The 13,473-nt window shown below is 39.1% G+C and overlaps 1 protein-coding gene across 20 annotated transcripts in view; it reads right to left on the reverse strand.

Annotated features, from left to right (window-relative positions):
* R3HDM2 (R3H domain containing 2) overlaps positions 1-13,473 on the reverse strand; it is a 142,085-nt gene that overhangs the window by 45,575 nt on the left and 83,037 nt on the right. For all 20 annotated transcript variants that reach the window (XM_090273472.1, XM_090273461.1, XM_090273467.1 and 17 more), the window contains one exon: positions 618-817. In XM_090273472.1, coding sequence (XP_090129598.1) covers positions 618-782 — 165 coding nt within the window. In that variant the 5' untranslated portion in view covers positions 783-817. The remainder of the gene's footprint in view (positions 1-617; positions 818-13,473) is intronic.

Below are 13,473 nucleotides of genomic sequence, written 5' to 3' on the forward strand. Positions count from 1 at the left end.
CAGCAGTGACCACAGGAGAAGAGAAGGACTTGGAACAGGTAAGCTAGATAAGACTTAGAATCTGAGCTGGCTGGGTACCAAAGAAATGGAAGCTCGGCTGAACATCATCTACTGCCTTCATATCTACACTGCCATATGAATCTGAATGGAAAACAACAGTGCAGCCAAAGATTGAAATTCCTCACATTTATCAAGTGGCAAATTGAGACTATTTCTGACCCAGAATATGCTGACTGCTTTAACACAACCAGGATATGAATTTAACACTATGTGTAAAGCCAGGCAGCTCTAGTTTTAAGTTTATTGTATGAGCCATATTATGACTTGTTAAATGTGTTTGTATAGTTCGTTTCTTGATAGTTAAAAAATATCAAAATGTAGCAAGAACCAGTGTAACTCAGATCTAAATGGATTAGGGATTTCACTCTGTCTTCTTTAGACTTCATTGTAGAGTCTATGACAAAAAAGGGAGATATTTATTGAGAGCTGAAGTTGGGTTTTTAGGAAGAATTAAGTATTTGTATAAGTAACTGGCTTCCCATATATCCCCAATGCCACCTATGATGACACTTCTGTTCAGGTATAGAGTGTGCATATGATTCATGTCTAATCCTTACCTGTGTCTCCTGACGCAAACTGGTATCTTCACCCTCTTTCTCAATTTCTTCCTTACTTGGAGTCTTACATATAAACTTGTTTTTGTTTACAGATTCTTCTACCAGTTTTTTTTCTGATTCTTTCATTATTTCCAGGGTCTCTTGAGTAGTGTTACTGTTAGACATCTTCTTCAATAAAATATAGTATCCTCTATGGACTCCTAAAGAAACATCAAATGCATTAAATAGGAGGTGTGTATCCATACTTAACATACCATACAAGACTTGTATTTCACATACCAGTCTTCAGCAGCCTCCCTGTGACCCCAAAAAGAGTCCTTTGATAAACACTGCCCCTGGATCTGTTTATTTTCCTTTTTATAAAAGCTTTATGGGGGTAAAACTGATATACAATAAACCGCATATATTTAAAATGTACAGTTTGATGAGTTATGATGGTTGCACAAGCATATACCTGTGAAACCATCACCACAACCAAAGTAGTAAGCACATTTATCATCCCAAAACTTCCCCACTGCTCCTCTGTAAGCCCTTTCTCCCTTCCGCACCTTCCCTAGCCAACCACTGATTTGCTGTTACTACATATTAGTCTGTGTTTTCTGGAGTTTTAATTATACATTCTCTGGATTCTTTTACTTAGCAAATTATTTTGAATGTTTTTCATTTTTTTGAGAAAGAGAGAGAGAGAGAGGAAGGGAGAGAGAGACAGGCAGACAGACTGATGTTGATTTGCTGTTCCACTCACTTATGCATTCATTGGTTGCTTCTTTTATGTGCCCACCTAGAGATTGAACCTGCAATCTTGGCATATCAGGATGACGCTCTGACCAACTGAGCTACCTGTCCAGGGCAACATAATTAGTTTGAGATTCACCAAGATTCAGTTCTTAAGCAATGCAGTATGAATCCTCTTGGCACTTACTTCCCTCCCTTGTTCCCTACGGAAATCTGCACATATTTTCAGCTTGAGCACTTCAAAAGATTTAACTCACTAGACTCTCAGAATGAAAAATATAGTATTATAAAGCTCTATTCACTACCAGAGAGGACCACTCTCCTTTCCCAAAGGAGAACTTCCATAGCTACCACAAAACACAATGTTGTAACCAACTTCATGCACCTCTCCCACCAAAAAGCAGCAAAATCAAACAATGTCAGAGAATCTTACACTTTCCTTTATCTTTACCAAGCTGAAAAATTAAGAAGAGCACTCTAGTCATCTGTCCTTCAGAGAAAGACTGGGTCTCTCCCTGGAGGAAAAGAGAATCTTTGCTTTGCTCTTCACTATTTGGGTTCAATCATTCTACTGCATTCCAATGATAAAGAGCATCTGTAGGGCACGGGTGGCCAGCTCTTCATCACTTAACTATTGCTACCTGGGAAGTCCTATAATGAAGTTGACACAGTTCTCCAAGCACACATTCGGAAACAGAAGTTAATACTTTATACACAGATTCATGTCCTCAACCACTGAAGTCAAACATGCATAGCTGAGCTACAACAAGGGTTTGTAGAGGCTTCTCCTTACATGGTTAATGACTGTATTTTATTTATTTATTTTATTTTAAAAAGATTTTATTTATTTTTAGAAAGAGGGGAAGGGAAGGAGAAAGAGAGGGAGAGAAACATGAATGTGTGGTTGCCTCTTGCACACCCCCAACTGGGGACCTGGCCCGCAACCCAGGCATGTGCCCTGGCTGTGAATCGAACTGGTGACCCTTTGGTTCACAGGCTGGCACTCGATTCACTGAACCACACCAGCCAGGGCTATTTATTTATTATTATTTTTTAATCCTCACCTGAGGATATGTTTATTGGTTTTAGAGAGGGAGGGAAGGAGGGAGGGAGGGACGGAGAGGGACAGAGGAACAGAGGGAGAGAAGGAGAGGGAGAGAGGGGGAGAGAGAGAGACAAACATCGACTGGTTGCCTCCTGTATGCGCCCTGACCAGCAATCAAACCTGCAACCTCGATATGCGCCCTGGCCTGGAATGAAGCTGCAATTTTTTGGTGCACAGGATGACGCTCCAACCAACTAAGCAATGACTATACTTTAATTCTGAATACTTTCCCTCCTTTAAAAATATAAGACTGAAAAAAAATACATGAGACTGAAAACCCTCTCAAACATCATGTCGATTCCATGTAGTCTTAGGAATGAGCTAAACAAACAGTGAGCAATGCTTTAAGAAAACTGTCACACCAGACTTTTTTTTTTCTTCAAACCAGTTTAAAGGTTAAGACTCAGAGGCTCTTAAGAAGTACATGTAATAACCTCATCCTGGCATAAGTTAGATAGTCTGCAAGATCACTGCTTTATTCACCTTGTGGTGGCTTTTGAGCAGCTGTCTGGAGACTTAGTATGCATAGGGCTAAATTCCCTTTAAAAGGTCAGACAGTCATTCATACAATCAGCCATACAGCTGAATTTAATTAAAGCTGAGACGTACTGGAAGAAACTGACTACAAAAGACAATGGCCGATATTCTATTTTTTAATTAATTGATCCAGCACCTAGAGGCTTCTATAAAAAGTTATAACCTACAGAGCTTTATGGATTATTGACTGTACCTAAGAACTGCATACACACATATATTTATCCCTTCAATGGGTAAATCAAGCCTCCATTCTCTTCAGTTTGAAATCTGATAAAACTCAGTACATGCCTTCTCAGTATCTCTTAGCTAAGAAACATCAATAATGATCAGAATTGGAAGAGTTCTTTGATATGACCTCGTGCACTCTCCCCCTTGTCCCCAAAGAAGAGCTCCTTTTTGTAACTTCTTGAGAGGGGCCTGCATGACTCTCCTGGAAAACTCCTGGGATAGATAATTTCACTATTTCTTAAACAGTCTTACTGTTATATAGTTGCACCCTATTACAAGCTATAAACCGCTTCAACCTTTACCCTAAATCTGCCGTAGAGGCACACAAAATTAAATTTACTTCTTTTATTACACAGATCAATATTTTTCTTTTTTAGGCTTAAATAGTCTCAAACAAATTTCTCTGTCAGAAAGAGAAGCTGAGGGGTGGGGAGGTGGAGGAATTGAATGAAAGTGGTCAAAAGATCCAAACTTCCAGTTACAAAATAAAGCAGTACTAGGGATATAATGTGTAGCATAATGACAGTTAACACTGCTGTACTGTATACTTGAAAGTTGTTAAGAGTCTAAGTAGATCTTAAAAGTTCTCATTACAAGGAAAAATATTGTTGATAACTATATGAGAAGATGGATGTTAATTAAGCTTATTGTGGTAATCGTTTCACAATGTATGTATGTCAAGTCATTATGCGTACACCTTAAAACTTACACAGAATTTTATGTCAATTATATCTCAATACAAGTGAAAAAGAGAAGGAGATAAGGAAAATTATAAAGCAGCTGGCTGTTTCTTTTTCCAGAATGGGCCTCAATTATCAAATACATATTATTTCTTCAAATCAGAATGACAACTTTGCAGCTCCTCTTCATATGTGGGTCAGAAAAGGCTCAACCATCTGGACATTTGGACTAACTTCACGATGTCCAAGCACTGTTTCTCAGACAAAGCGCTAAGGAAAAAACCCAATAAAACAAAAAATGATTTTTTCATAACAATCATAGATTACATATTCCAACTCAAGTTTTAAGGAGCCGTATGGTTTCCTTTATTCATCAAGAAACAGAAAAATCTGAGTTTTACTTAAAGACATCCATAAAATTGACCATGATAAATGTATCTATTCTCAAAAAATTTGATAGTTATCTCCACTGAGATCACCAGCCTCTTGAAGAGCTATGTAAAACAAAGTGTAATTCTTACTCTGAGCAATCTAACCCTGATTTTCTTCTGGTGTGGGCCTTCCTCTAAGGACACATGATCAGTGAAGGTGACCATATTCCTGAGACCTAGGAGACAGATCTTAATTAGCTGGACCAATCAAGGTAATTCTTTTTCATTTTTGTGACTGGTTTGGGAAGGAACAAGTGAGACGTGAGAGGACTTTGCTGGGTGGGTGGCTTCAAAGAATAGCTTCCTACTATATTATTAAAAAGAAAAGCCACTAGGAAAAAAAAAGGTAGTTATCACGCTGGCCAAGTGACTCAGTTGGTTGGAATGTCATCCTATACAACAAACGTTTCCAGGTTTGATCCCTGGTCAGGGCACACACCTAGGTTGTGGATTCAATCGCTGATCGAGGCATGTAAAGGAGGCTACTGATCATTGTTTTTCTCACACTGATGTCTCCCTCTCTGTTTCTAAAATCAGTAAACATATCCTTGAGTAAGGATTTTTTTTAAAGTTTACCATTTTTTTTTGTTACCTTCGCTTGAAGGTGGTCTTACATGCAGATGATGCCTGGACTGTGGCAACATCCTACCAACACATGGAAGATGGAAGAGCAGAGTGAATAAGCCTGGATCCTTGATGCTGTGGTGCACAGCAGACAATGAATTAGTCAACCTGGATCCCCCTAGCTCTATACCTCTTGATATGTAAGGTCATAGATCCTTTTATCATTTAAGCTATTTGAGTTGAGCTTACTGTTCCTTCTAGCCAAAAGAATCCTGAGATAGTTGGAAAGGGTATGTTTAAAAGAGAAAGGATCTGGACCATACAGAGAAGCCCAGCTCCCTAAGCAGAAATAACTGAGAGGGACAGAGATAATAATAATAATCAGCTGAAATTTTTGGAGTGTTTACATTGTGCCAGGCACTATTCCAAAGTGCTTTATGTATCTCATTTAATCTTACAATAATCCTATGAAATACCTATTATCATCATTGTTATTCTACAGATATGTTAACTGAGGCACAGAGAAGTTATACAATTTGCTTAAGGGCAAACAACTGGTACATGGAAGAGCTAGGGCTCAAAGTTAGGAAATATGACTCTAATGCTTGCTTTCTTAACCTTTATGCAATAATGCCTCTAACTAAGCAGACAGATGGTCAAAGACCAGGCAAGAAAATGAAAAGTCTACCAAAGGTACAAAGGAATCATGGAATCTCATAATTGGAGGGACTAAGCTCCAACCTCTTGTACCCATAGTCCTCCACAATCTGGTTCTTGAATCATCAGTAACTCTGAAAAATGTTCTGATTCTGTTTGTATATACCTCTAGTGAAGGGAAAGTCTTCACCTCTAGATACAAACCCTTTTTTTATGGGGGGGGGGGTGTTATGAAAAGGCAAAACTCATCTTCCTGTTACTTCTTCCCACTAGCCCCAGTTCAGTTCTCTGTGGTAGTCAGAAAGAACAAGCTTAGTTTCACTTCCATGTCAAACTCTTACAGAAGGCAGCTTTCCAAGCTTCATATCATATGATCTTAAGTCTCCTCACCATTTTGCTTCTAGGATAAAAGGAGCTGTCCTCAAGTTAACAAAGACTAGTAATGAGGGGTCACAATGTTACTAATCTAGAGTCAAGATCCATCAGAAGATACAATGAGCTCAAAACTGGATTTCTTGAGCTGAGGCACTTTTCATTCCCCAAAATAACCTTTAGCTACAGTCATTTCCAGTCCTGTAAACCTACGCAGAAGGCTTTCCTTACTTTTAGGGCATAAGGATTCCTGGAAACAAATTTTTCTGGGTCCCCCCAAAAAAAGCCTTAAAAATAAGAAGTGAGACAAAAGCCAGTATAAAAGGGTTAAAAGGCAGAGAAGTAATTTCTACTCTTCATGCTTTAATTACTGTGAAGGGAAACTAAGGCTTGGGAGATTTTTGGTGGGAGAAAAAGGAACTACTTCATATGTAACTTAACCAGAACAAAACACAGACATTAAGCTCCCAGGAGAGCTTAGATTTGTGCACATTGTACATTTCATCCAGGAAAACAGAACAATTTTAAGGTAGAATGTCTCCTGAGAACACTGAGTGGGCTCAAAGCTGCACAGAGAGGACTGTCAGAAGCGGGGGGCAAGGAGAGGGAGGGAAGAAATAAGAAGATACAGGGGCTGATGACTGGGAGTGAAGATCTGGCAATTTTCAGGGAGAATACTGCATATTCCCCATAAATTTTTGACTGCCAAGGTAAGTACCTTCCAGAGCATAGTGAGATTATATATCCTTCCATCAACTATAAACAACTTTCTAGGCATTGGACCAAAAAGAATACATTATACAGAGAACAGTGGAAACTGAAGGGCAGTTTCATTTCTCCCCTTTAATCCATGGCCGAGGAGAAAGAATGCAAGCAAGAAGACAATAACTAGAGGCTAAAAATTCTGACATACCCTATGGCAAAATACCTGTAACTTCCAGTCCTTTACTAATTTATATATCAAGAGTAAATTATTCCCAATTGATACCCATATTTTAAAAACTGATTAAAATCTAGGGATTCAAGAGACTGAATAAACAAACTGTGGTATAGTCAATACAGTAGAATACTATTCAACAATAAAAAAGAATTAACTTTTGGTGTTTGCCTTTCTCTGAGGACCCATGATCAGAGAAGAAGACCCTATCCCTGAGCCCTAGGAGGTGGATCTTAATTGACTAGACCAATTGGGTTAATTGTTTCCTTTTTGTGACAGGTTTGGAAAGGAGCAAGTGATTAAATCATCACCAGTGAGACATGAGGGGACTTTGCTGGGTATATATATACAGACATACGCAAAAACATGACTGATCTCAAAACTATTAAGGTAAGTAAAAGAAAGCAGATCTCCCCCCAAAAAATACATAAAATGTAAGTCTATTTATATGAAGTTTAAGAATGGGCAAAACTAGCCTATAGTGATTTGAACTGGAAGTGGTTGATTAGGGTTTGGGGTATAAAATATTGACTGGAAAGAGACATAAGGAATCCCTCAGGAGTGATAGAAATATTCTATCTTGTTTGGGGTAGTGGTTACATGGGGGGCATACTACAGTTGTCAAAATTTAACTGAATGCTTAAGATCATGTTACTTTAACACACATGCACCTCCCTACTAACACACACACAAAGAAAAAATGTCTTATAAAGAGTCAAGATAGTGGGGTAAAAAATTCATAGGGTTGAAATGGCAGGTTAGAAAACAAAACTGTTTAGGTGCTCATGTATAAAAAGCTTATTCTTACACTCTTTGTTTGACATTAGAGTAAGGAATTTAAAAAAAAGACTAATGTTTTTGAGCAAGATTATAATCCTGGTTCTTTATGCACTTCAACGCCTATCTACCACAAGTAGTTATACAACCTTCTCAAGGTCACACCACTACTAAGTGACAGAACCGGACAACAGAACTCTGGTAGTGATTCTAAAGTCCATGTTCTTTATATGACCTTATTTTTTCTTTTTTAAATTAAACTTATTGATAACGTTGGTTAATTAGATTATATAGGTTTCAACTGTACATTTCTGATACATGACCTGTATAATTGCTTTGTGTGCCCACCACCCAAAGTCAAATCATCTTCTATCACCATATACTGGACCCCCATTACCCTTTACTACCCTTCCACCCCCTTCCCCCTGGTAACCACCATACTGTTGTCTGTGTCTATGAGTTTGTGTTTGTTTGTTTTTCTTGTTTGTTTTTTTGTTCCAGTTTTATATCCCACATATGAGTGAAATATGGTTCTTAACTTTTTCTGACTTATTTCACTTAGCATGATATTCTCAAGGTCCATCCATGTTGTCACAAATGACAGTATTTCCTCTTTTCTTACGACTCAGTAGTATTCCATTGTATACATGGACCACATATTTATCTAATTATTTACCAGAGGACACTTTGGTTGTTTCCATGTCTTGGCCACCATGAATAATACAATACTGCAATAAACATAGGGGTGCATAAATCTTTGCGAATAAATCTTTTCAAATTTTTCAGGTAGATACCCAGAGAAGGGCTGATGGGTCATTTGGTGTCTCTATTCTTAATTTTTTGAGGGACCACCATGCTGTTTTCCATAGTGGCTGGACAGTTTACATTCACACCAGCAGTGAATGAGGGTTCCCTTTTCTCCACAACCTCTCTAGCACTTGTTATTACTTGTCTTGTTGATAACAGCCATTCTTTTTCAAAATTTATTTATTTATTTATTTTTAGAAAGAAGGGAAGAGAGGGAGAGAAACATCAATATGAGAGAAACATCTATCAGTTGCCTCTCATACGTGCCCCAACCGGGTACCAAATCCACAACCCAGGCATGTGACCTGACTGGAATTGAACTGGCGACTCTAGGCTTTATGGAATGATGCCCAACCAAGCCACACTGGTCAGCGTGATAACAGTCACTCTAATAGGTGTAAGGTGGTATCTCATTGATTGTTTTCTAACGTTATTTAATCCCAAAACACCTCTTTGTTAGAGTTCTTCTCAGATGAAGAAACCAAAGCTTGAAGGAATTAAGTAACATTTCCGAGTTAATACTAGAGGATCAAGGGCAAAATTCCAATCTAGCTGTGTCTGATCCCAAAGCCAAAGTTTTCAGTATCTCAAGGTGAACATTCAGGAGAGTTCTAGAGTGTGGCATGTGGGATGGGAGGGGTCCCTAGATCTGAGGCCTCTCTTCAGGTAGTGAATGTCAATGGGGGACATATTTTGGGGCTCAAAAATTAGGTTTTAAACTCCCATCTTTCCACTCAATCTGGGTCACTCCTTATGACTTTAAATTTTTTACAGTTGATATAGAATATCTTATTTAATCTTCTCAAGGTATAAACTATTATCGCCATTTTATAATGAAATATTAACATTCAGAAACATTAAGTCAATTGTTCAGGTCCATATAGTATGTGTAAAGAGCAACAATTCAAACCTAACTCTTCTTGATTCCAAAATTGCATGTTCTTTCCATTACAACGCCCAAACACAGGACAAAATAACAAAAATAGTATACCTGCATGCCTGAAGAGATAAATGACTCAAGAGCCCTTGGGAGAGGGACAGGAAAGAAGGCCCTATTGAGTGATATATGAGAGATATGGGATCAACACTCCCTTCTCTTCAAAGAGAGAAAGTGTAATGTGGGGGAATAGAGTGTAAAGTACTTATGGAACATGTAAAGTGATAGTCCCCAAGTCCTTGAAGGACTTCAGAAGTCAACTATCATAGGTTTCATTAGTACTAGGCCAATAAAAATAATAACAATCCTGCCAATTTTCTAAATCAGGGAAGCATGAGAAAAACCATTCTGCTCCATAAATGCAAAAGGATTCACTGGTGTGCTAAGGAAGGCCACAGGAGTTGGCTAAAGTCCAGAGCAATTCCTCAGAAAAGTAAAGAGAGAAGATTAAAATGTTTTAAACATATATCCTCTTTCTTTGCTCAATATCAGTAATGGCTGTACCTGCCCTGAAATGAGTGAGAACTACAGGTACTTAGATCAATGGACTAAAGTGTGAGCTGGGCTTCATTATAGTTTCTATTGGCTTCTCTAGTCTTTACATTCTTGGCCCAAAAATGCCCATTCTACTTCCTCGAATGAAACAGAATTCCCTCTTCTTTTAAATGAAGAACAGCAGTAAGGTTTTTCCTTCTGCTGCTTCCATTTTCTTTAGCCTTATCATAGTAATGCCACTATGCAGAAAAATCACCAGATCTTAGGGATGGAAAGCACCTTGAAAGTTCACACCGTCTTTTCCTATACCCTGACAAAATTGCTCCCAACTCAACCCAGACAGCACATTCTGGAAAAGAAAGGCAAAAAAATCACAATTTACCTACTGTTCATGGCATTTCAGGACGCCTGCTACTGCTTACTTAAATGTCATGCAGCTAAGTCTATACTGCCCTACTGTGATGACCTTAGAGATCAATACCACCTGTGACTGACCTTAGAGATCAATACTATCACCTGTTAGGTGAAGAGGACATTTAAGCTAACAATTTAGTATTAAAAGAACCTTTCAAAATCTAAAATTGAATGTGAGACTGGCCAGAGAAATGAGTGAGATAGGAACAATCTAATTTCACGAGAAGAAACTGAAAATCTTTAAGAATCATTATTTCAATCTGTGGTACTTGTCATGGCAGCCCTAAGGTATTGATATAAGTAGCAAATATAACTTCTATGAAGTATCTTTAAAGGAAGTGGGCAGCCCTTCTTTACTTATCCTTAATTCCGAACAGGCTTGAGTGTAGAAGTTAAGGCTGGGAGCTTCAGCAGCCATCTGAGACTGTGAGATGTTACTAGGATTGAAAACCATATACCAGTGATTTTCAACCGGTGTGTTGTAAAAGGCCGCCAGAATTTTTAAAACATGTAATACCTGACTATTCAGTCCTGGCACTAACCTCTTTTTCCTTAGATTGTCAAATTTGAAAAATGACAACAACCAACACAACAATAGCCATCTGGTGTGAATGAATCAAAATTATAACAATTTATTTTAGACTGGCAAAAAATATATTTTTTAGTGTGCTGCACAATTTTAGTAGTCTATGTGAGCCATGAGCTGAAAAAAGTTGAAAACTGCTGCTATAGACAGTGTGGAAACAGAGAGAAGAACCTGGGTCCTTGATTAGACCAGCCCCAGACTAGAATGACTGAATATCCTGAATGTGAGAGAAAAATAAACATCAGTTTTGCTGTATGTATATATTAAGAGCATATACATATACTCTAAGTAATAATAATGATAAAAATAATAACAAACATTCCTCTATTACTATAAGCACGGAATCCTGCAGCAACACTTTGGAGCTTTTATGTATTTGTGAGCGAAGAGGTAAAATAAGAGAAATTAGCATTTTTATGGAGGATATAAGAGCATCATAGTCTGGTGCTCTAATACTACCTCTGCTGCAAGGAAAAGGCTGTGTATCATTACAGGATGAATTAGGGGCAGCACCCGACAAAATAAAGAAGGTTCATGCCCTGGCTGGTGTGGCTCAGTTGGTTGGGTGTCATCCTGCGAATGGAAAGGTTGCAGGTTTGATTCTTGGTCAGGGCACACGCCAGGGTTGTGGGTTTGGTCCCCAGTCAGGGCATGCACAAGAGGCAACCTATCAGTGTTTCTCACATTGATGTTTCTCTTCCTCTCTTTCTCCCTCCCTTACCCTCCCTCTGGAATCAACAAAAGAAAAAAAAAACTTCTAATAAAAATGAAAAGATATAGAATGTTCAATCCCTAGAGTATATGAGGTAGCAAGCATGTTAGAGTGGATAAAGTGTTTAAAGTCAGGTGTTTAAAGAAACACACAATGTTTGATGGCTCAGACCCTAAGGAGGCCTCACATCTAGAATGTTTATCATTGATCACTTTACTCCTGGCTGGTTTGGCTCAGTGGATTGAGCGTCGGCCTGCGAGCTAAGTGTCGCTGGTTCGATCTTCCAGTCAGGGCACATCAGAGAAGGAAAACTCTGACTCCAAAAAACCTCCGCTGCCTTGCGGCATACCTCTTCAGGAGAAAGGCTAAGGGAGTAAACCCCGACAGAAAATCCGGAGCCGGAGTCCCTAAGGCGGTTTGACGTTGTAGTCAACACCAGCAACTCCTGTGGCGCACCTGAAGCCAAGCTGTATTGACTCCGTCTTTCCCTTGGACCCTTCAGCTGCGAAGAGAGGGGGGGTCTGCTGCATGGGCAACAGCAGACCCTCCATATCACCCCGCCCAGGTTCTGCAGCTTCAGCTTTACTGGAGAGGACACTCCAGCGTCATCGCAAGATGTCGATTCAACACGGGAGGAGACAGATACCGTGTCACTCCCGAGTCGGACTGCACTACCATTCTCGGCGGTGCAGATAGACTCTTAAGAAGCTACACCATCGTCTCTCGAGACGGACGGCTGCCGACGACGATCACTTTACTGTATGCGCAGAGCTAGAAACTTTACAAGTAGGTATTATCATTCCTTTTTTAATAGAGGAGTAAATTGAAGATCTAAACAGTCAGGAAGCAAATCCTATTTCTCTAACTTCAAAATATATCCAAAATTTGATGACTCCCTGAACTTCCACTGCTACCACCCTGGTCCATGCTGCCAACTCTCTTAGCTAAATTATTGAAATAGCCTTCTAACTGGTCTCCTGCTTACAATCTTGTTCCCCTACAGTATTTCCTAAACATAGCAGCCAGAGTAATTGTGTAAAAACATTTTCAGATCATATTACACCTTTGCTCAACACCCTCCAGTGGCTCAGTGCAAAAGCCTAATTCCTAAAGTTGACCTACAAGATCTTAAAATTACCACTAGTTTGCCCTCAGATCCCATCTCTTACTACCCCCCCCCCCACTTATGCAGTTCCAGTCACACTGGCTCCTCCCTGAGCTCTAAATCCACTTTACAATTATTGCTTTTTACTATTCCTTCTGCCTGAAATGATCTCTCAGATAACAGCATGGCTTGCTTACTCAGTGTCCTCACTCAAATGCCATTTCAGTGAGCCTTTCTCTGGTCACAGTAACTAAAATTACAAAACCCTAAATACTTCCTATCCTACTTCCTAAGGCATCCCTCACAAAAAGTTACTCAGACAGATACTAAACAGACTTTTTGCTCCTCTTTGCTTAACAGATGAATCTGAAGTTTATTTTCCTCTGAGACAGAAGGTGATGGCATAATGCAAAGTTGACATATCACTCACAGAGGCTCCAATAGCTCAAAAGAGGGGAACAAACTCATGGACCTCTTGAATTTCTTTCAATCCGTCAAATATGTAAATAGCCGAGCATGGAAGCATTAGAGAGGAAGAGAATAAGACCCACCACGATTTCTCAAGTATCCCTGAAGGAAAACATAAGAGACACATAATATTTTTGACTTCTTTTATTTACAAGATCTATAGGGGAATTTTCTTTGTATGAATGAGTCATTTTCAGTCTCTAAAAAGCGATAAGGTACAGGAGAAGATACATGCTATGATCTGCTATGACAAAGAACTCACAGTGAGCTGAGTGAAATCTCCCAATAAAGGTAAACAAGCTAGGGAAG

The sequence above is a fragment of the Furipterus horrens genome, unplaced genomic scaffold (genome assembly GCF_987537825.1).
Source record: "Furipterus horrens unplaced genomic scaffold, mFurHor1.1.pri manual_scaffold_4, whole genome shotgun sequence".
Classification (NCBI taxonomy): domain Eukaryota; kingdom Metazoa; phylum Chordata; class Mammalia; order Chiroptera; family Furipteridae; genus Furipterus; species Furipterus horrens.